At 40.4% G+C, this 24,606-nt stretch overlaps 1 protein-coding gene across 6 annotated transcripts in view; it reads right to left on the reverse strand.

Annotated features, from left to right (window-relative positions):
* The window catches only part of LOC137327221 (zinc finger X-chromosomal protein-like), a 47,266-nt gene that overhangs the window by 4,889 nt on the left and 17,771 nt on the right, over nucleotides 1-24,606 (reverse strand). For 5 of the 6 annotated variants that reach the window (XM_067992817.1, XM_067992815.1, XM_067992813.1 and 2 more), the window contains 6 exons: nucleotides 17,094-17,660; nucleotides 10,968-11,126; nucleotides 9,965-10,108; nucleotides 8,368-8,409; nucleotides 5,594-5,731; nucleotides 2,402-2,542 (listed from right to left, as the gene is read on the reverse strand). In XM_067992817.1, the coding sequence (XP_067848918.1) occupies nucleotides 2,402-2,542; nucleotides 5,594-5,731; nucleotides 8,368-8,409; nucleotides 9,965-10,108; nucleotides 10,968-11,126; nucleotides 17,094-17,660 (1,191 nt within the window). Of the gene's footprint in view, nucleotides 1-2,401; nucleotides 2,543-5,593; nucleotides 5,732-8,367; nucleotides 8,410-9,964; nucleotides 10,109-10,967; nucleotides 11,127-12,794; nucleotides 12,891-17,093; nucleotides 17,661-24,606 lie in introns of those variants that run through there. The other variant, XM_067992818.1, reaches the window with a different exon arrangement.

Below are 24,606 nucleotides of genomic sequence, written 5' to 3' on the forward strand. Positions count from 1 at the left end.
GGCTAGGGAAGGGGGAGAGAAAAAAAGTAATGGTTCCCATTCTTGATTGCAACCCAGTGACCTCTGCTGCAAAGTGGATGGCAGGTCAGAACAGGATTGGATAAGCTGTGATGCACATACCCAGGTCCAGTAGCCTGTCAACAATTACTCTCTGGGCTCACATATTAAGAAAAGCTGCTTGGATGACATATCAGAGAGCCCCTGAGGCCTATGAATCTATACACCAGTGTAAGCCAGTGCCTTCAGAAGAGGGGGAAAGCTTAAAAAAAACCCATAAGGGAGCGCATGGAGGCATACAAGTATCAATGTAAACTTAAAAAGCCAGATACATGAACGCTGTCCTTCAGGTTTACCAGCGTAGTGGGAAATGGAAAAGGTGGATTTTGTGCCTGCCTAATTTGAAGAGTGCTGATCCTGTAGAAACTCCCAGAGTTACTATAAATGTGCTCCTGGTCCGCATTGGAAGCTTGTCAGGGGGAAGGAGTGGCAAAATAAAATATACGTCCGCAACCCTGAAAGGGAACATTTGAAAGGACACAGCCACAAAAGGTAAGTGGCCATTTACGGGGGAAATTAGTTTTTAAAAGGACTAAATATCTGAGGCATGTTTGAGCCCAATAGCGAATATTGGCAAAAACATGGCTGGTAATATCCAGTGACCGGCACAATTAACGTGGAAGAAAGAAACTGAGTCAGTGGGCTAGTGATGGAGCAGCACATCACCTAACTCCCTGTTTGATGGCTGGTGTACTGGAGGTGCCCTTGTATGAGGTGGGTGCGAGGAGGGTTACCATGTTTGCCACTCCAGAGTATCCTCCGCAGAGATCAACGGGGCAGCATGTCTAGCAGGTGGTGGCCAGGCTTAACAGTGTATGCACTACCTACAAGATCTGGAAACAAAGGTGGAAGATGGTGCACATTATGGAAGCTAAGGTAAGCCTGTGCAACTGTTCCATTTACCAGGTACATGCCCTGCATATGCATGCGCCAAGGTACTACTGAGCCATGCCGAGCTCTCACACAACTTTACAGCTTTTTCACTGCTGACCATGCATGTGCACATATTTCAGCTGTAATTTATAACAGGCCATGGCTCGCATCTTCACAGAGCTTCACGCACAAAAACATAGTACAGCCGCTGCACATGAATTGTCACTTAACGACACCAACGATGGGCTACAGTTTTGGCGTATGTTTCTGTCACTGTTTCATGTGTTCCTTCAATTCATCGTGTCAAGACTACATTAGTGCAACATGACAGCAAACACAGGCAAGTAGGTCCAAACAAGAGAAGGCCTCAAAAATGACAAGCCCTTAACTCCTTTGGAGGATGTCATCCAGGATGACCTCGCCTATGAGCATTGAGGGGGTAAAAGAAGGCGAGTCCATAAGCCTGCCTGTATCTGCTGACAAGAAAAGCCTACTGCACTTGGTAGTCCCAGGCAGTCTCCCAAGTACGAACCAGGCTTGACTCTGTTTTGCTTCCGAGATCAGAGGGGATCGGGCGCTTTCAAGTGGTGTGGCAGTAGACCAATATTTGGGGGGGAGGGGGGGGAAGGTGCAAAAATTGAAATTTGTAATGACAAATAAACAAACAAAGTTCCCATAGTGCTAATTTTGCTTTAACTAATTCTGGAGTCTGAAGAATGAAGTTAGGTTGAATCTAACTTGAGGGACAATTAAAGGCTCTTAAATATATATGTAGGCTCGCAGCAAGTTGCTGCTCACAGTGCAGGATAAAGTGGCAGGATGCAGAAGTTTCACTTTGTAATCCGCACATAGCAAGTTCTTATCCACTCTGCCAGAGGATGTGCCAGGTGCAGATTAGGTACTTTCCCACAAGGATTGAGGGAGAACATTTTTTTATAAAGAAAATGAATGACAAAATCTCCCAGCATTACTCTCATGTCGTTGAGGTCAGTGTAAGGATAATATTGGCAAAGGTTTGGAAGTAAGTTATCGTTCAGTCAGGGAACAGTGCAATGATATGTGGTTAAAGGGAGATAATAACATTTTATAATGGAATGGGAAAAACAAATTAAGGATATGTATGTAGATAGTTTCCAGTTCTCCTCTTATCAAAAGGAAACAATTATCAGAGAATGCTTCCCTCCAAGTTTAGCATTTTACAGTTTTGGGATCAACAAGTGAGTGTTCAAACAGAGACTGTGATTGATAGTTCCTTGCACAATGAACTTTAAAAAGGTAACAAAAGATGATAGGCAATCCCTTTAAGTTTGAAGATGAGCTAAAGACATCACTTTCTGCAGATTCGTTAACAGGAAAAGTAGCCAGTTTTGCTAGGTTTGAGTTGACCATTTATTAAACAGCATTGTAAAAAAACATTTCTCTACTATCAGCAATGAATAGGTATTAAAAATTAATGAGGAAAATTCTGCACCTGTCTGATACTGTCGACTTTCAAGTCTTTTCCTTTTCCTTGACTTTGGTTTTGCCAGCCGGGTAAGCTCAGCTGTTCCATCTGCTTGTAGAAGGTGGCTGGCAGTTCCATTCTTGTTCTCTACAGTATCAGAACTATTACCTAAGAGAAAACAAAATAATTTGTTTCTAGCATTCACTTTAAATATTTTATTTGGGGATTCTAATTAATTTTTTTGAAGTTAATGTATTTTCATATATATATATATATATATATATATATAGGCACAATCATCTCATTATTATTACATTTAGCCACTACAGTCTAAACAAAAGACCAGGCATATATCTAAATAGTTGTATCAAAAATAAATATGATCAACTTGGATCCTGAGGCACTACTGAACTAGATAATCTAGTTTGATTTACTGTTTTAGATATTCAACTAATTACTTAAAAAAGTCAAAAAATTATTTGATTTTTAATCTGCCCCCATTTGTACTGGGTTGCATATCACCACCACCTTCTCAAGGGCAATTAGGGATGGGCAATAAATGCTGGCCTTGCCAGCGATGCCCACATCCCATGAACGAATAAAAAAAACCCAAAAGATTATTTATGTTAACTATTAATCTGACACATACTAGCAAAATAGTAATAAAGAAACATGAGAAGGTAAAGTGGAGTCATAAGGAAGCTGCAAATATTTTTACAATTTTATAGATTACATTAGATAGTCTCCCAGAAATGATTAACTTGCTCACAAAGCACATGTTAAATGGTCCCTACACTGTTTCCAACAAGTTGGAACAAATCAGGAAATTGGGTGTTTACAATATCTCGAACATTTTAAATGGATCTTCACAGCTAATAAGTTGGCACTCAATAGACCAATCCAAATTCCCCCTACAATTGTCTTTCTTGGTGCCTTGCTCTATTTTATTTATCATGATACAAATACTCGTGATCTGCACTCATTACAGGGCATATTATTGCAGGTTTTACAAATTTGTTTGAATATATATGTAGTTAACAGGTAAATAATTCTATAGAGCAGTTTTGTATCTAGTATAAAAAGTTCAAATATTGTGTAGGCTTTACACACAGGCTAGTATTGAACTTATTACCATTACTGCTATGCTGGGATCAGTATACAGGACACCAATTCTATTTCACTGCAATACCAATTGAGTCAGAGACATCAAAACAGAACCATTCCATCCGGGAAACTCAACATGGTGGGTTTCCAGCAGGCTGCTTTTTAACAAATACAATGCTTCTCTCCCTAAAAACAGCTTGGGTTGCTGCTTTTGATCACTATCCAGCGACCCCTGCCGGACAGTGTATCAGATAATGACGAGGATAGAAACAAGCTAGGCTGTGGATAAAGAAAAAAAAATGTACACGATTTCATGGCGTCCCAAAGTGCTTTACAGCCAATGATGTGTAGTCACTTGTAATGTGGGAAAGGCAGCAGCCAATTTGCTGCCTTTCCCACATTACCCACAAACAGCAATATGATAATGACCAGATAATCTGTTTAAGTGTTGTTGGTTGAGAGATAATATTGGCCTAGATTTCACGCTTAAGTCTCTGGAGTGGGACTTGAACCCACAATCTTCTGACTCTGAGCCATGGTGACACCTGTGATGCTGTCTATGATTAAACCTGCTGACACTCTATAGGCTCATGCATGAAGAATAGGCAATTAGCCATGTTAACAGACATGCATGGGTTCAAAAACTGGTGTATGGAAAAAATGATGATCAATTTGTGTTCAGTGAAATTCACATCTTAGATTGGAATTACTGATCTAATCCAAATTGTCTTGGAAGCAGTACCCAATACAGAATAAAAACGCTTCCATTGCACAACCTACTGACCAGTTCAAAAAAAAAATGGCACAGATGTCAAAAACTATCACTGACCATTGTTTCGGTCAATCTTCAAATTATACAGTATGCTACAGAACAAAAACTGTAGCTTCGTAAGCATCAGTATAAACATCTTTGATTTAATCTTCATATCCAAACAATGGTCCCAAATAACAATTAAAGTTGCAAATTTGGATTATCTTTTTTCAATAATCTATTGAATTTGTTCTTCCCCTTCTAACTTCCACCCCCAACCTATGCATCTCCACATGTGCCCCAAGTCACCCTTTCTGTTATTATTTATATGGGAGAGACATAAAATGTCCTGAAACTCCATGTTTATGCTGCCCTGTGCTAGCTAACAGGACCTCTTCTGCAAGTAGGCCTGATCTTGCCTTCCTACTGCAGTATCAGTACAAGACTTGGCCACAAACTTATGACATTGTCCAGGGAACAGCAGAGTTCAAATGCTTGTTAAGGGAGAGATTCAAACTTTAACCCTCTAGGTGGAAGTACAATGGTTAGCTATGTTGCAACTACTTACTGAAACTTATGTATAGGTCTCACCCACTCATTCCTTTTGTTGGCAAAAGATAACTTGTAGAAGTCACACCGATATTTACAGGCCATAAAAACTTGCATTTACACAATAGACTTTATGGGAGTTATAGTTTGAGTGGTTTAGTACATAGAACAAAAAGCACCCAAATGGATTTTTTCTTTCCTACTTTCATAACATATAATGAACTTCACTAAGAATTTACCACATGCCATGTTTCTTGCTTAGTTTGTAGGATCTGACCCACTGTCAGTGCGGAAAGTGAAGTGAAGCAGAACTGAAACACTCCACCCCTATTTATTACACTGCTCTTCCTAATGGCTTGCTAAAGAAACGCATTAGCAGCGCCCTCAAATGGCTCAGTGCTCCATTGCATCAGAATGGTGGTAGGGAGACCTGAATGAGTGGATGATTCAGCAACTTTAAAATGGGGGAACAAAATGAAGACTGCTTAAGTTCATAATGCCCTTTCATTCAAACCTAGAATGATAGAAGTCTCCTTGTTCTGTCGACTACAGGGAACACTGTTGAGTGGGTACAGGAAACCTTACTCTGCATTTAACCCGTGAACTGCCTTTAGTTGGGGAAAAAGTTTCTATCCCTAGCATAGAGATGCTGCACCTTGGTAAGTGCAAAATGTGAAGAAGAAATTCTATTATCTTTCAATCAGAATCAAATGTATAAATGTATACCATTGCACTGACAATAATCCCATTGTATTTTTGCAATTAAATAAATCTTAGCTGATAACTGCTTAAAACAATCTTTTAAAGATATTTACCATATGCAGTAGCCCAAGCTACAGGCACAAATGTTTTGCTAATGTCTGTGTCCTCAATTTGTTGCTCATGACCTACTGTTGCATCATCTTCCCCTACGATGACTTCCATGTAAACTTCATCTGCAATATCAGCACAACCTGTGAAAAGCAGAGAACAGACATGAGGAGGCATACAGAATATCTCTCAATTAAACTCATCTCACGACAAATCTCTTGGAACCACAAAACTGTTATGCAGATAAACATACCTCTTAAGAGGTTTGCATTTTCAAGATGTTTGGATCATTAAGACCCAGTGGTACTGAAATTTCAAACAAGCTGCCTCAGCATCATTGCAATTCCAAACAGGAAGGCTTGATGTTCCACGAGGTCGGATTTGTTTTTGTTGAATTTGAATTCTGTGGTTTCACCTGATTTCCCAATGTAACTTTGGTGCTATAAATTGGTAAAGCCCCCAAAGAAAAGGCGTAAATAGTCATATTTTTAGTCAGGGGTTTGACTGATTTCCCGCTAAGGAACCCCCTTCCCGCCCCATAGAAGTTCTATTTTGGTTTACAGTGGGGAAAAAAAAGGATTTTAATGAATGGGGTAAAAATAGCCTCAGCTAGTGTTAATTTGGGCCTCATTTTTCATCCATGGTATGGTCACACATATTTTCCAATGTCCCAATATTCAACTATTTTTACCCGTCGTTAATTTTCAATTTCTGCATTGGTCAAGGTTGTCACTAATATTTTGGGTGAGAGTTATCAAACAACATATGAAATATTTGCTTTGTTCACATTTACTTTTTTTCTTTTCCCTCCTCCGCCACTCACTTTTGTTTAACTCAATTTCTTGCCTGCTTTCTTTACAGTTGAGTTCATTTCATAATTAGTGAGAGTGAAACTGCTCTACTGAATATGGTGATTACAGAGCAGTTTTACTCTTACCATTGAGTAGAAGTAAACTTCACCTCCATTAACATGAAAGTGACTCGCAAGCTGTAGAGGGAGAAGTACATCATCATTTAAGCATATAATTCCACGTGCAATGTTGACTTTCTCGTATCCAGCCTGAAATGTTTCATGAGCCAAGCAGCAACAATAATATCTTTCTTCCTGCAGGTGCCAGATTTTTTTCTTCCAGTTCTTCATTCATTCATGCACTCTTTCTGTGCCATCAATTGTGCCACCAAATGACACCTACTCATCAACACTCAGTTCATGTTCCGCCAGAACCATTCAGCTCCAGACTGCATCACAGCCTTGATCCAAACATGGATGCAACAGCTGAATGCCACAGGAAAGTAGCTTCCCTTGACATCAAGGCTGCATCGACTGAATATGGCACCAAGGAGCCCTAGCAAAACTGAGTCATACCCAACACAAAGGAAGATGGTTGTGGTTGTTGGACGCCAGTCATTGCAGCCCCAGGATATCATTGCAGGAGCTCCTCAGGAAAGCTTCCTTGGCACAACTATCTTCACCTGCTTTATTCTTGACCTTTCCTCCATCATGATTTGAACATTATCCAGGCTTGGGCCAACAAGTGGCAGATAACATTCGTGCCACGCAAGTGCCACCTGGAACAAGAGAAAGCCCAGACATCTCCCCTTGATCTTCAACTGCACTATCATCGGCAAGTCCTCCACCAGCAACATCTTGGGGGCGACAGTTGACCAGAATCTTAATTGAACCAGCCATATCAACACCATGACTACAACAGCAGGGCAAAGGATAAACATTTTGCCATGTGTAGCTCGTCTCCTAAGCCGTCAAAGCCTCTCCACTATCTACAAGGTGCAAGTCAGGAGTGTGATGGAATACTCACCCGATGGGTGCAGCTGCGACAACATTCAAGAATCTCAAAAACCATCCAGGACAGAGCAGTTCACTTGATTGGCACTTCTGTTACTAGGCTCGGTATTCAATAGCTCCCCCCACCCCACATCACTGGCATACTGTGGCTGCAGATTCTACGATCTACAGGATGCACTGCAGTAACTCACCATGGTTACTTCAACAGCACCTCCTTCCCCTGTGACCTCTGTCACTGAAAAAAACAATGTTGTAGGTACAGCGTCACCTCCAAATTCCCCATCAAATCACACATTATCTCGACTTGGACAAATATCACTGTTGTGTCATTATCACTGGGTCAATATCCTGGAATTTCTCACCTAACATCGTTGTGGAGTACTATCACCACAAGGAATGCAGTGGTTCAAGGAGGCCCACTTTCTTCTCAAATAATTTAGAAAGGTATGTGTTGCACTTTCATACTAAAACTAAAAAATTACGCCCAGATTACAACCAGTTAAAAGTTGTAACTGAAAGATTAATTAAATTGAAGCAAATTTAATATAAAATTTTATATTCTTACATTTGGTCAAGTTTTGGGCCCCTTGATAAGCCTGAGACTCTAGTTACAGTCAGTAGTATCAGCTGCTGCACCTACTCAATTCTAAATTTTGTCTGTAACTAACACAAGAGATCAACTGATACTGAAATAATTTATGTGATTACATTCAACAGATATCATGCAAATATATGATGATATCCTTCCACAAATTTTGTCCAAAATTAAACCTTGTCAACTAATATGCATCCTGTGTTTTGGAGTAGAAAGTACAATGTAAAATGTACATGGAATACAGTTTAGAATAGTCACATGCAAAGTAGCTGTACAAAACAAAGCATTAATTTAATAAACCACACAATCATCGTTCTAGGGCTGTCCAAACTTAGAACTCACAATTTTGATACATACAATAATAAAAAAATGGCACTCACTTGCTTGAAGGTAGCAGTTCTCCTCGTGTTGTGTTGTATTCACTATGACATAAGCAAGTGCAAGTTATTGATCACTTGACTGAAGGACATTATATATGTACAATAGTCATATCTTAAATTATTAAAAGAAACACAGCTTTTTCCTAAGTTTAATCAGAGCACAATAATGTAGTGGTTACGGTACTGACCTCGCAATCCAGAGGTTGAGAGTTGAAATCTCACCATAGCAAGTTATGAAACTGAATTCAATAAATCTGGTAATTCTGGCATCAGAAAAATGACTGCGACAGGTGCCAGATTACCATAATAAAACTAGTTTACTAATCTCCATCAAGGAAGGGGCCCTGCCACCCCACCTAGCCTATATGTGACTCCACTCTACATTAATGACTTTTAATGCTCTCTGAAATGGTCATTCAGTTGTAAGAATAATTGCTCAAGAAGTCGTCCTACCTTCTCAGGGCAACTAGGGAAGGGCAATAAATGAGGCCATGCCCATGTTGCCCACATCCCAAGAACAAATAAAAAATTACTTTGACAAAACTGAGCAGATACATCAGGGCTAATTACATTATGTAAAAGAGGTTCCCCCAGAGTAATATCATAAGCATTTCAACACTTCAAAAGCCACCTAAGTTATTTATTATACTAGTACTTTTCATTAGAATGGTGTTCATTCTGGTAGTGTTTAACTCAAATACCTAGTTACAATCTTGTTTTTACAAAAACACACATCTTGGACTCAAATTGAATACTAATTAGTATTATGATTGACATCACTCAACATTAGATTTCCAGCAGCATTAACCATTAAGCACTATTTCCCTACAATTTAAGGTTGGATTGCCAGAAGAGGTCCAGGAAACAATAAATCTATTTTGATTCATATGTTAAAGTTGTATAGAACCATGGTTAGACCACACTTGGAGTATTGTGAACAGTTCTGGTCTCCATATTATAAAAAGGATACTGATGCACTGGAGAAGGTGCAAAAAAGATTTACTAGGATGATACCAGAACTGAGAGGTGATACCTATCAGGAAAGACTGAACAGCTGGGGCTCTTTTCTCTAGAAAAGAGAAGGTTGAGTGGTGACCTGATAGAGGTCTTTAAGATTGTGAAAGGTTTTGATCGGATAGATGTAAAGAAAATGTTTCCACTTGCAGGGAGACCAGAACTAGGGGCCATAAATATAAGACAGTCACTAATAAATCCAACAGGGAATTTAGGAGAAATTTCTTTAACCAGAGAGTGGTTAAAATGTGGAATTCGCTACCAGAAGAAGTAGTTGAGGCGGCCAGCACAGATGCGTTTAAGGGGAAGCTAGATAAACATATGAGGGAGAAAGGAATAGGATATGTTGATGAGGTTAGATGAAGTAGGGAGGGAGGAGACTCGTGTGGAGCATAAACACTGGCATGGACCTGTTGGGTTGAGTGGCCTGTTTCTGTGCTGTACATTCTATGTAATTGTATGTAAATGCATTTAATTTGTTAAATCTTTACTTCGTTAAAACTCTGGAAGGATTGTACTGAATATACATTTTATTTTAGTTCAATGCAAAAATTAATGTTAGAAATTTACACAAGCTACTTACTTATATCCTCATCCTCCTGGTTGGGGTCATTAACAGTCATGTAAACCATCTTCTCTCGTGATATTCTGCCCACATTGCCCTGATCCAGTAATCCGACTGCATGATCATTATCAGGTTCACTTTCGCCAATATCCACCGTTCCACCTTAAATTGCAAAAGTAAAACTTAATAAGTGCTCCGACATCACTCACATCCAACACTTCCGACCATTTTCAAGTTTCAATTTCTTTTAATTTTCCCCACATCAATCATATTTCCTCATTATGTAAAAAAAAAATTACTTCCTATTCCCCCTGAAATATGTTCACTCTCTCAGACACCCAGCAAGTAAAATTTCACAGAAAGTGACTGCTCAATTACTTAACACAACGCAAGGTTACAGGTTGTAGGAATCTGCTAGTGTGGGCGTTGTAGACGAAAAGAGACTTACAATTTGAACTTTGCAGGCATCTGATGTACAGACACTGAAGTCCCAGCAATTATTAAGAATATATCTCCAAGAGAACAATAGAAGTGAGCAGTACAAAGAAAGGACAAATAGGAAGGGCCAAAAGCATCGGTCTTAATTTTCAAAAGTTTATGCTTTTGTGGAAATTTTACTTATTTTCTACTGTCTTGGCAAGTTGGGATTTTCCACTAACACTTATAAATGAGAGAAGCTGTATTTTTTGTAGGTTTGTAGCAATCTAAGTTCCATACAAATACCATAATAATACCACTATATGCAAGAACTGTAAATGATGTGAAAAAGTACATCAACAAATAAGTTAGTCTCCCTTTCACTAACTCTTCCAATTATTTCTTAGTCACTCACACAACAAAAAGCCTAGCACCGTTACATAAAATCCAAGAAATTAGCTTAACATTTTTGACAAAAGTAACCTAGTTCAATCACAAAATTTTGGTCATAACTCCCACTCCCCCCTCCTAAATTTATGCTATTGGGTTTTAGTAGGCCACAAAAAGGAACATTAAAATGGCAGTATTACAGCCAATTACTCACCCAAATCATCATCTCCATCATCTGCTTTGAAAATGTAAACTTTAATGACTTCAGAGCAAGTACCATCTGCTTTTAAATGGTCGCCCTGTGCTGACAATCCACTTTCAAGTTTTAGTTCACCATTTCCTCCGTGTCCAATCTTTCCTCCATCATCATCCACTTAAAAAAAAAGTACAATTTTCTATTAACTGCATCAATGTACACAGCAAGAAAACGCACTTTGGCTATGACACGTCTCGAAACTTGCAAACACAACACACACCGACATGCTTCTTGCAAAACATGTAGTGCTCTGCATCAAAATATACTTTAGAATGGTTTGATTTTTTTCCAATAAATTAGCATATTTTATACAAATCAAAACAATATATGGCTTTCTGCTGATAAAAATATACACAACAGAATTTTAAAATACGATATGACGAAACAAGTTTATTTATAAAAAGTAACATTGGTTGACAACTTTTAAAACTATTTCCAGATAAGTAAAAGTTTCCTGGTACCATTTCAGTCTTTCCAGGGAAACTATGTAATTGGAAAATCCTAAAATACTGAATTGGAAACAAGCTTGCATTGCATTCTAAGAGTCAAGAGCTGGTGATGAAACTCCGCTAGCCTGTGCTTCCAACTGTAACCACATTTAGGGTGGCAGATGCGCAATTTAGTGGACATGTTCCCAACAACTCAACCACATATGGTTATGTAGTTGGTTTACACATGACCTGTTCAGGATATATACAGAGAATATTGAATGGATTTAAAAACTAATCTTCAGGCTTGATGACTCAGTTGGTGAATGCGCCGCATGATATAGCACTGAGGCAGATAGCCTCAGATTTAATTAATGATTTGTCCTGAGTCAACTAATCTTCGCAGGACTGCGGCTGTCTACGCACATTTGGATGGAAGGCTACTATTGGATTCAGCATTGGAGGCTTTGTGAAGGAGGGTGTGGGTGGCAAAGGGAAAGAAAAAGAAAATAATATCTCAACCAAGACATTCATTTTATGACCTATGGTGGAAAGGATTATTTATGCATGCTGGATAGGGATAGGGTCAGACTTGGCTGTGATGATTCCCACAGTCAATTAGTCACTGTCCAGGCTTGCACATGAAGAAAGAAGGCTGTCAGTATCACTTGCGGAAACATATTCCAAAATGAGGAGAGGCTAATGGAGAAAAATGAAAAGAAAAAAAACTAAGCTTTACAATGCCATAATCAATGAACAGTAATAATGCTATAACTACTGTAACCTAAAATCGATGCTTTAAAAAAATCCTCATGACAAATAAGATATGTCAGAGACAGCTATGGAAATTAACAAGAACAGTTGAAATGTAATGAAAATAGCACACAAGAGAAAGTTTGCACCATCTAGGTGCATATATGGCATTTTAAGATATATGGAGCTTGCTAGCCAATCTGCATCAGGTAAAAAAAAACTCAGGGCACTTGACTAGTTGACCAATCCAATTTCGGACAGTATGTGCTCCTTTGCCCCACTCCTTCTTCAGTATGACTTATGCAAATATACAATGTAAAGCTTGGAAAAAAAGTGGGAGAGAGCTAAATTCTTAGAAAAGGAAACAGACCAGACAATCTTCTTGGTAAGAGCTAACGGGACACTCTAGATACCAACTGATGAAGGATGATAATCCCACGTATATGATTAAAATTGAACATAGGAATAGATAACATAACAAAATGTGCATAATGAAATGATTCGTTTTGATAACAATTATGTATACGGGATCTCCTTATAAAATTAAGCTTTTGATCTGCTATATGCTTTGGAAGCTGAGGTCAAATAGTCTGCTGACACTCACTGTCTATGCTCACACATGACGAATGGTCGCTGAGTGAGAGGTACTTCAGGACTGCTGGTAGCTGTGGAACCATACCCCAGCAGGAGTCACTGCCTTCTGAAAGGATATTAGAAAAACAAAAAAAATGTAAAGACCCATTTAAATCACTTAGAGCTCCCCCAATGGCTCAGAAAGTTCATCTAAATAGCCAAGCCATACAGACCATGAAGTACCAGGGCGCGATTCCCAGTCTATGTTGAGTTAGCTAATCTGAGCTAGAGTAGCTAAAAGAGTGCTAAAATTGGCCGAGTGCCCCTGGGTTAGGGAGGGAAAACTGGTGAGGGACCCTGTTCCTGATCATTATCCAGGATTCCTGCTGGAAGTGCATGTGTGGACATTGAACAAGGACAGAATCGGGCTCAGTTGTAGTGCCTCCTGCAATTGAATAGCCTGCCAATGTTCAGTGTCAAGACTCACACATGAGTAATGACTACTTCGGCAAGGTACTTGAGGGTACTCAATGCTTTTGTAGTCATGCTCCACTGAGGAGCCAACACCTTGGAAAGGAGAAAAGTTGTTGAGAAAAAAAAAATCACTTGCAACTTAAAATAATCTGCTGAAGAGCTTAAGGCACAATAGTAGAAGTGTGACTTTTTCACGTGTCATGACTATATTCAACTGACCACAAATCTGCGTTGGTGGATTTCTATGACCCATATATTATTGAAAAAATGCAAACAAATAAAGTAAGTTAATTGACCCAATTGCTGGGAGAGAATTAATATTTGACCTGGCTATACATTTTGAAAAAAGGCTAATGGTTTATAAAAATAAAGGAAAAACGAACTTGCAGAACAGGAGTGGAGTCATTATTGGCCTGTCCTTCAGGATGTGGTCAGACAACGTCTCCAAAACATGTCCCTCTGATGTAAGTATGACTTTCAATAGTGCTGGAGCCTGGAATGGTATTGCCGTGACCAACCCGCCCAAGCTCTTCTAAACATTGTAGCACGTCAATGCTTGTTGGTGCCACCCATTATATTGGAACCACATTATTTAATTAGAATTAAATAATATGGCGTCTTCAATGACCCAGATAGTCCCAAAGCACTTTACAGCCAATTAATTATATTTGGAGTATAGTTTTTTAGGCAACCATGGCAGCCAGTCTGCACATAGCAAGGTCCCACAAACAGCAATGAGATTAATGACTAATTAGTATATTTTTGGCAGTGTTAGTCGAGGGATAAATGTCGACCAGGACACAGTTCTTCTTCAAATAATGCAATGGGATCTTTTACGTCTGAGAGGACTGACATCTCATATGAAAGACAGATCCTCCATCAATGCATCACTCCCTCAGTACTGCACTGAAGTGTCAGTCTAGGTTGTGTGCTCAAGTCCTGTAGTGGGACTTGAATCCACCACCTTCTGACTCAGGCCAGAATGCTACGACTGAACCAAGGATACACTGATTATTTTTAAAATCAAGGGACAATTTGAATGTGGCATTCAGGATTAAAAACACAAAAGCTGGAAAACCCCACCGTTCTTTATTTAACACAAGTACTCTAAGGAGCTGATGGGGTTGAGGGGTAGGAAAAAGAACCAATCTCAAAAATTTCATGTTAAGAAACAGTGGTCATATTTGCAAGTGGGTGCTCCTAATTCAGTTATTGTATACCTGCTTTTTGTAACTGAACAAGAAGCTTCTAACTTGATTGAGTTGAAATATTATTTTATGGGATATGATTTTACTCAAAAATATTTTCATAATGCCCATATAATGCAGAAAATTGCAGTGCATGGCACCAAGCCATATGGACCAAGAACACCCTGAGTTCAACTTCAGCTTCAATTTTAACAATCTCAGCCAGACCAGGTACTAAATTTACCTCAGCTTTCCTGAGCTAGGGAGGAGGAAGGAGGGTGAAAAAAAATTGGCCAGTTTTCCTGACTCCTACTTACTAGACAACAGTTTAAAGTCATTTTTAGCGATGAAATATTTGCCTAATGCAAATTATTCTACAATTTAATGTAAATAATACAGCAAAGTGGAATTTAGTACTAAAAATGAATTATTAGCTAAATTGAATTAAACAACTTTAAATTAGAGTAGTACATTGTAAAGACAGTGAAGGCTGGGTTCACTTATGGTGACCTCTATGATCCATTAATTAGGAGCTTGTTTTAACTGCTTAATCCAAATATATGATTTAGAAGTAATGCAGTTTCAACTCATTACAGAATAGTGCAATTGAAGACACACACATACTACTGTTCTACATATTTGCTTGATTCAATGCAATAAAATTAATTTAATGTTGAGAATTATGGAGTTTCTTCTGCAGCTGTTATACATTAAAATTATGCCAATTTCCAAAGCTGAGGGCATTCAATACTTGAAGGTGTAAAGTTTGGTTAAAATTTATTGAAGGAAATAAAAATATTTTCCACTCTTATGATGAAGAGATATCATAAAGCAGTTTCAACTGATTTTCTTGCTCCCCAAAAAGATTCAGCTGAAAATCTACTAGTTTTATGTATCTTAGGTCATGGCTAGCCGTGCAATGGGATTTATTATCTTTGCTCACGGGCTCATTTGGAGTTTAGTTATTGTAGGTCATGGCTGGCTATGTCATTATTTTAAAAAATACATTCCATTCAATTTTGCCATTTTACTGGACAAGTGTAATATTTTACAGCCTCTCCCAAAAACTTCCACAAGAAGCCTTATACTCCTCCCTTGTCGTCTGATCCTCTGCCCTTCTGTGCATCCTCCACTCCATTATTGGCAGCAGAATCATCAGACTTACTTTCTGGAACTCCATTGCTAAATCTCACAGCCTTTCTACCTCTTCCTGTCTTTAAAAGCCTTTTCAAAATCCACCTCTTTGGCCAAAATTTCAGTCGTCTCTCCTAACGCTTTCGAAAAGTCATGGATGTTGAGATAAACGGCTTGTTTATCTCACAACAACTATTTGCATTTATATGCCACCTTTAGCATAGAAAAATGTTTCGAGGTGCGAGTGAAACAGGTGCCAAGCTAAAGGAGGAGATTATATATCATGTTAGAAGCTGGTCATGGAGCCAAGGGAAATGGTGGAGAGGTGAAATAGTCTCAACAACGTACTCCTGATCCTGTGAAGTCACTGAGGGGCAGCATGTCGATGATGAAAAGGAGGGAACGAGGGTTGGATTCTTGGGGAAGTCTGAAGGTGACCATGCATGAGCAAAAAGACAAACCACTGCTGGAGTTGCACTGGCTGCGTTGGGCCAGCTATGAGTGCAAAGGAAGTCCCACAGAAATAGAGATGCACCACAGAAACGAGGCAACGGAGGAGGATGGTGTGGACGATCACAATGAATGCTGCAAAGAGGTCGAGGAGGGATAATGCACTGGGGTTGCCGTCATTCAGAATGTTATTGTTGACTTTGTCCAGGGTGGCCTTGATGATGTGAGCAGGGCTGAAACTGAACGGAAGAGATTCAAAAGGGCAATTGTGAGCACAGAGCTGAGGCGACAATGCATTCAAGCACCTTAAAAGGGAAAAGGAAAGTCAGAGATGGGGCAACAATTAGAGGACGGACAGGTCAAGGGTAGGCTTTTATGGAGGTGATGGGGGCAATGAAGGTGGTTTGAAATGAAGTGGGACAATCCCTAAGCAAATGGAGCCTTGAAGAATGTTGGTCTGGTATTGTGAAGAAGGAAGGTAAAATAGTCAGGAATTGGGTGGGTCTTGTGAAAGATGAATTTGCAGTGTGTGGAGAGATGGGAGAGAAGAGATGGCAGCTGCGTAAATGGTCTCAAACTTTGAGACAAAGTCTATGAGTTCCTCACAATCGGTGTTAGAGGTGAGGGTCAGGGGGTGGGCCAAAGGGATCTGAGGAGGCACTTGTCGGAAAGAAAAATAGCTGTGGATTCTCCTTACCCACCAGAATGATCTTAGATTATGCAGATCATTTAGTAATGTTCAACATGGTTGAGTCAGATTTTACACTGGATGACAAGAGAATCATGCCAGAAATACACAAGTCTGCAGCGCTCAGAGTTTAGGGTTTGGAGGTGGGAGCTGCAGGAAGTGAGTTTGTAAGGAGTTCTATAATTACAAAACAAGTCTTACTGAAATGAATTCACCTTACATTCCCTTCCTTACATTCCAATCACAAATTAGCAAAGTTTCTCAGCCCCAGTATTGTCAATACAACATATTATGATACACTGAACAATTCATTCAGCTAGTTTTCAGGGCTAAAGCAATAAAATCCATTAATACTTCATTTTCCATGTGCCAAAGGCCTACCTCTCTCGTCACTTACAGGAAATCATTAAATAATCCTCGCTGGTGCCTTTATTTCCTACAGGAGCCTCGATCGTGACAGGAACTGTCTCCTGACTCTGAACGTGTAAACCTCGCGTGTCTACCACAGTCTCTGTGGCAGAGTCCGTCACCAGAACCTCTTCTACATCAGGCGACAAGGTGTCCGTGACTATTTCAGCTTCTGTGACAGCAACGTGCTCAACAGTAGCCATTTCAGACACATGTATCGACTCACTTGTCAGTACATGTTCTGCTACACACATGGCCTCTGAGGTGATGTCAGAAGCCAAAACATCCTCAGGGACTGTGCCCAAGGTTTCCTCTGTGGTAACATCTGTGTCCAGCACTTGTTCAGGAATAATGATAGTTTCTGGCTCCTCAATAATATCAGGGCAATTAACATCTTCAGCAACAACATCTTCAATGACGTCCTGTATTATAACAGAGTCTGTATCATCAGAGACAAAGTGGGATCCAGAGGTAATACTGGAATCTACAAAAACAGTTTCTTGAACTTCCACAAGAATATGGTGTCCATCAACGTGTTGAGAAGTCACTTCTTGAACTGGAAAATGAAAAAGGAAAATTTTATTTTCACAACATTCTATTAACATGCAAAAAAATAACATTTGAGTACAATTAAAAGTAAACGTCTCTATATTCAGTTATGCTCTCAACATTTACATGGGGATTATTCTGTACTCATTACATTTAACAATCTATTGTTAACAAGCTAATCTATGTATATAGAACACATATTTTTCAATATCTGGTGGCTACAGTTGAATTTTTTTTCAGAATCATCTTTTATGTTTGTAGAAGTACTGTTATCATGACCAAAAAAACATGTACAATTCATGCTAATCTGTCAAAGTACTTTTCGCATTACTAATGGCACTTTTACATTATAAAAATGGTCCAGGAAGTGGTCCTGGAGAAGCAGTGTACCACAACTTCTGTGCATTGCTCAGCCCTTCGCACTTTTTCTCCTACAACTGCTCCAAATCAAGGTCTTGACCTTCAATTCCCTTATCAAAAAAGAAAGGAATCCAACTTTTAACCAAACACCCAACAGCAACTTGTGGGTTGTGGGATAACAACAATGTGGGTTTCTGATACCATTGGATTCTCAGGAATTCATATATCAGAGTGCCACCATTCTAAAACCCCTTCCAGGATATTTCTAGCTGTGCTACTGCCATTTTTCTAATGAGTAAAATAGAATCATAGAAAGGTTACAGCACAGGAGGCCATTCAGCCCATCGAGTCCGTGCCGGGTCTTTGCAAGCGCAGTCCAGCTAGTCTCACTCCCCTGCCTTATCCCCATAGCCTGCAAATGTTTTCCTTTCAAGTACTTATCCAGTTCCCTTTTGAAGGCCATGATTGAATCTGCCTCCACCACCCACTCTGGCAGTGCATTCCAGATCCTAACCACTCATTGTGTAAAAAAGTTTTTCATCATGTCACCCTTGGCTCTTTAGCCAATCACCTTAAATCTATGTCCTCTGGTTCTTGACCTTTCCGCCAATGGGAGCATTTCTCTCTATCTACTCTATCTAGACTCTTCATGATTTTGAACACCTCTATCAAATCTCCTCTCAACCTTGTCTGCTCCAAGGAGGAGAACAACCCCAGCTTCTCCAGTCTTTCCACGCAACTGAAGTCCCTCATCCCTGGAATCATTCTAGTAAATCTCTTCTGCACCCCCTCTAAGGCCTTCACATCCTTCCTAAAGTGCGGTGCCCAGAACTGGACACAACACACCAGTTCTGGCCGAACCAGTGTTTTATAAAGGTTCATCGTGACTTCCTTGCTTTTGTACTTTATGCCTCTATTTATAAAGCCCAGAATCCCATATGCTTTTTTAACCACTTTCTCAACCTGCCCTGCCATCTTCAATGATTTGTGTATATATACCCCGAGATCTCTCTGTTCCTGTACCCCTTTTAGAATTGTGCCCTTTAGTTTATATTGCTTCTCCTCATTCTTCCTACCTAAGTGTATCACCTGCATTAAATTTCATCTGCCACGTATCCACCCATGCCACCAGCCTGTCTATATCCTCCTGAAGTCTATCACTATCCTCCTCACTGTTCATTACACTTCCAAGATTTCTGTCATCTCCAAATTTGGAAATTGTGCCCTGTACACCCAAGTCCAAATTATTAACATATATCAAGAAAAGCAGTGGTCCTAGTACCGACCCCTGTCCAAAAAACAACCGTTCACCACTACTTTCTGTTTCCTGTTACTTAGCCAATTCTGTATCCATGCTGCTACTGCCTCTTTTATTCCATGGACTTCAATCTTGATGACAAGCCTATTATGCGGCACTTTATCTAACGCCTTTTGAAAGTCCATATACACCACATCAACCGCATTGCCCTCATCTCCCCTCTCTGTTACCTCATCAAAAAACACTATCAAGTTGGTTGAACATGATTTGCCTTTAACAAATCCATGCTGGCTTTCCCTAATCAATCAACACAATTGATTATCCACGGATTATATATCTTCTATGAACTGTAAACCTCCCGATCTTAAACCTGTACACAAAAATAAACACAATTCTGTCAGTGCAGTATCTACTTCCAAGTAGATTATTCTGAATTTCTACAATTTTCAAGGGTAGAACCAGATGAAAAAAATCCATTTACCTATAATTGCTCACCTAAAAATCTTACAATTCACATTTCAATGTAACACTTCGGCAAACACCCAGGAGAATTTTAAATTGGATAGTAAACATATAGACAAATATATTAATATATAAAACATCACTAAGCTGTGTAAGTACAGCACATGAGGAGGCCATTTGACCCATCTTGTCTGAGCCGGCTCTTTGAAAGAGTTATCCAATTAGTCCCATTCCCCTGCTCTTTCCCCATAGCCCTGTAAATTTTTTCCCTTCAAGTATTTATCCAATTCCCTTTTAAAAGTTACTATTGAATCTGCTTCCACTACCCCCTCAGGCGGTGCATTCCAGATCATTACAACTTGCTGCGTAAAAAAATGTTTCCTCATGTCGTCTCTGGCTCTTTTGCTGATCACCTTAAATCTGTGTCCTCTGGTTACTGACCCTTCTGCCACTGGAAACAGTTTCTCCCTATTTACTCTTACCAAAACCATTCATGATTTTGAACACCTCTATTATATCTCCCCATAACCTTCTCTGTTCTAAGGAGAACAACCCCAGCTTCTCCAATCTCTCCACATTACTGAAGTCCCTCATCCCTGGCACCATTCTAATAAATCTCTTCTGCACCCTCTCTGAGGCCTTGACATCATTCCTAAAATGTGGTGCCCAGAATTGGACACAATACTCCAGCTGAGGCCTAACCAGTGTTTTATAAAGGCTTAGCATAACTTCCTTACTTTTGTACTCCATGCATCCATTAATAAAGCCCGGGATCCCATATGCTTTTTTAACAGCATCTCAACTTGCCCTGCCACCTTCAAGATTTGTGTACCTACATCCCCAGGTCTCCCTGTTCCTGCAATCTCTTTAAAATTGTACCAGTTTATATTGCCTCTTCTCATTCTTTCTACCCAAATGCATCACTTCATACTTTGCAGCGTTAAATTTCATCTGCCACGTGTCTGCCCATTTCACCAGTCTATCCATGTCCTCCTGAAGTCTGTTACTATCCTCCACATTGTTTACTACATTTCCGAGTTTCGTGTCATCTGTAAACTTTGAATTTTTACCCGCTATACCCAAGTCCAGGTGATTAATATATATCAAAAAGAGCAGTGGTCCTAATATCGACTCCTGGGGAACACCACCGTACACTTCGCTCCAGTCTGAAAAGCAACCATTCACCACTGTTCTCTGCTTTCTGTCCCTTAGCCAATTTTATATCCACGCTACCACTGTCCCTTTAATCCCCAGCTTTAATTTTGCTAACAAGTCTATTATGTGGTACTTTATCAAATGCCTTTTGAAAGTCCATATATAAAACATCAACCGCACTACCCTCATCAACCCTCCCCATTACTTCATCAAAGAACTCAATCAAGTTAGTCAAACACGATTTTCCTTTAACAAATCCGTGCTGACTTTCATTCATTAGCCCATACTTTTCCAAGTGCCAATTAATTTTGTCCTGGATTACGGTCTCTAAAAGTTTCCCCATCACTGACATTAGGCTGACTGGACTGTAATTGCCAGGTTTATCGCTCTCCCTTTTTTTGAACAGGGGTGTAAGATTTTCAATCCTCCAGTCCTCTGGCACCATCCCCATTATCTAAGGAGGACTGGAAGATTGTGGCCAGATCCTCCGCACTTTCCACCCTTACTTCCCTCAGTAACCTAGGATGCATCCCATCTGGACTGGACGACTTTCTACTTTGAGTGATTCAGTTTACATAAAAGTTTTCGAAAACAACTTAAAACTATCCTGTACCACATACTTTCAGCTGGTGGTGTCTGCTGCATAATCCCACAGTTGTCATGTTAATACATTATTAAAATAAAGACCTTCAACCAAAGCAACCATAGTAGTTTAGATTTGAAGGTAACTTTGCACAGCATGTTTTATTTATGGGTTGATCCGTTTTTACCGTTCTAACCAAAATGGGCCAATAACAAAATTTGATTTATGTAAAAGATGATCTTTGGCTGGGGTAAGCACAATCAAACACACTAACACAGTACAGAAGAATCAATTGCAGACATTTTTTTTTAAATGTGAGAAATGGGGCAGCCATCTATGCCAAAAATGGTCAAAGTAATCTTATCACTGAAGACTGGCATGATTGGTCAGCCAAATAGCTGGACCCAGAGGTGCTCAAGCCTATGTTCAGTAACAGGAAAGACAGTATTCGATTAACTTCTGATACTGAGGTTAGATGCAAAGTTCATTCTTGATGAATCAGATAATGGACAGTTGCCCAAGGGTTAGCCTATTCCTAATGGAGTTCTAACGAGAACTGACTTGATGAATCCCACTCCAGGACATGGGCACTCAATCTAAGCTGATACTTCCGTGCACTACTGAGGAAATGCAGCAATGTCAGTGGTGCCACCTGTTAGGTGAAATGTTAAATTAAGGCCCCATCTTCCTGTTCATGTGGATGTTCAAAACCCCATGGCACCATTCAATGCGGGACTAGCAGTATTGCAGCCAACTTTCATACGACAACGAATACCAATAAAATAGATTAATTGGTCACTTTACTGCTGTGCACAAATTTAACTGTAAATAATGGAAAGACCAAATGTCCATCAGGACCAAGAATGATTCAAAGCACTTGACTATCTTTTGTACCTCTTTTGTTTCTATCGTCGATCCAATAATTATTTTAATTTGATGGTAGGCGGAGGATGTTGAAATGAAAAGTAACTTTTAAAAAACCTTTGTAAACAATTTTACAACACCAAGTTATAGTCCAACAATTTTATTTTAAAATTCACAAGCTTTCGGAGGCTTCCTCCTTCCTCAGGTGAATGTCAAGAAATCCTCGAACCTCTCGCATTTATAAATCACAGAACAATACCTGGTGATTACAGATAGTCTTTTCAACTGCCCGTTGCCAAGGCAACCAAAGTGTTCAGACAGATAGCTGTTACCAACAGGGCCACCGAATATACAAACGGCCAGAACAAAAAAAAAAGAGAGGCAGAAACATAGAAACATCCGGAAGGAAAAGACAGCAATTGACCCGTTATATTAAAAACAGAAAATTTTTGTTCACTGGTGGGGTTACGTGTAGCGTGACATGAACCCAAGATCCTGGTTGAGGCCGTCCTCATGGGTGCGGAACTTGGCTATCAATTTCTGCTCGACGATTTTGCGTTGTCGTGTGTCTCGAAGGCCGCCTTGGAGTACGCTTACCCGAAGGTCAGTGGCTGAATGTCCTTGACTGCTGAAGTGTTCCCCGACTGGGAGGGAACCCTCCTGCGCGGTGTCCGTTCATCCGTTGTCGCAGCGTCTGCATGGTCTCGCCAATGTGCCATGCTTTGGGGCATCCTTTCTTGCAACGTATGAGGTAGACAACGTTGGCCGAGTCACAGGAGTATGAACCATGCACCTGGTGGGTGGTGTCCTCTCATGTGATGGTGGTATGTGTCGATGATCTGGCATGTCTTGCAGAGGTTACCGTGGCAGGGTTGTGTGGTGTCGTGGACGCTGTTCTCCTGAAAGCTGGGTAATTTGCTGCGAACGATGGTCTGTTTGAGGTTGGGTGGCTGTTTAAAGGCGAGTAGTGGAGGTGTGGGGATGGCCATAGCGAGGTGTTCGTCGTCATTGATGACATGTTGAAGGCTGCGGAGAACATGGCGTAGTTTCTCCGCTCCGGGGAAGTACTGGACGACGAAGGGGACTCTGTTGGTTGCGTCCCGTGTTAGTCTTCTGAGGAGGTCGATGCGATTTTTTGCTGTGGCCCGTCAGAACTGTCGATCGATGAGTCGAGCGTCATATCCCGTTCTTACTAGGGCGTCTGTAGGTGTCCATCGCTTTCCTCCTCGTCTGATCAGACCATGTGTATTCGCAGGGCCTGTCCATAGGGGATGGCCTCTTTGACGTGGCTAGGGTGGAAGCTGGAAAAGTGGAGCATCGTGAGGTTGTCCGTGGGCTTGCGGTAGAGTGAGGTGCTGAGGTGCCCGTTTTTGATGGAGATTCCTGTGTCCAAGAAAGAAACTGATTCTGAGGAGTAGTCCATGGTGAGCTTGATGGTGGGATGGAACTTGTTAATGTTATCGTGTAGTCTCTTTAGTGATTCTTCGCCGTGGGTCCATAGAAAGAATATGTCGTCGATGTATCTGGTGTATAGCGTTGGTTGGAGGTCCTGTGCAGTGAAGAAGTCCCGCTCGAACTTGTGCATGAAAATGTTGGCGTATTGGGGTGCGAATTTGGTCCCCATGGCTGTTCCGTGTGTTTGGGTAAGACCATTGGATAAGACCATTTGGGTGACCATGCAGACGCTGCGACAACGGATGAACGGACACCGCGCAACAATCGCCAGACAGGAGGGTTCCCTCCCAGTCGGGAACACTTCAGCAGTCAAGGACATTCAGCCACTGACCTTCGGGTAAGCATACTCCAAGGTGGCCTTCGAGACACACGACAACGCAAAATCGTCGAGCAGAAATTGATAGCCAAGTTCCGCACCCACGAGGACGGCCTCAACCAGGATCTTGGGTTCATGTCACACTACACGTAACCCCATCAGCGAACAAAAATTTTCTGGTTTTAATATAACGGGTCAATTGCTGTCTTTTCCTTCCAGATGTTTCTATGTTTCTGCCTCTCGCTCTGTTTTTTTTTGTTCTGGCCGTTTGTATATTCGGTGGCCCTGTAGGTAACACCTATCTGTCTGAACACTTTGGTTGCCTTGGCAACGGGCAGTTGAAAAGACTTTCTGTAATCACCAGGTATTGTTCTGTGATTTATAAATGCGAGAGGTTCGAGGATTTCTTGACATTCACCTGAGAAAGGAGGAAGCCTCCGAAAGCTTGTGAATTTTAAAATAAAATTGTTGGACTATAACTTGGTGTTGTAAAATTGTTT

This window comes from Heptranchias perlo, chromosome 11 (assembly GCF_035084215.1).
Source record: "Heptranchias perlo isolate sHepPer1 chromosome 11, sHepPer1.hap1, whole genome shotgun sequence".
Taxonomy (NCBI): Eukaryota; Metazoa; Chordata; class Chondrichthyes; order Hexanchiformes; family Hexanchidae; genus Heptranchias; species Heptranchias perlo.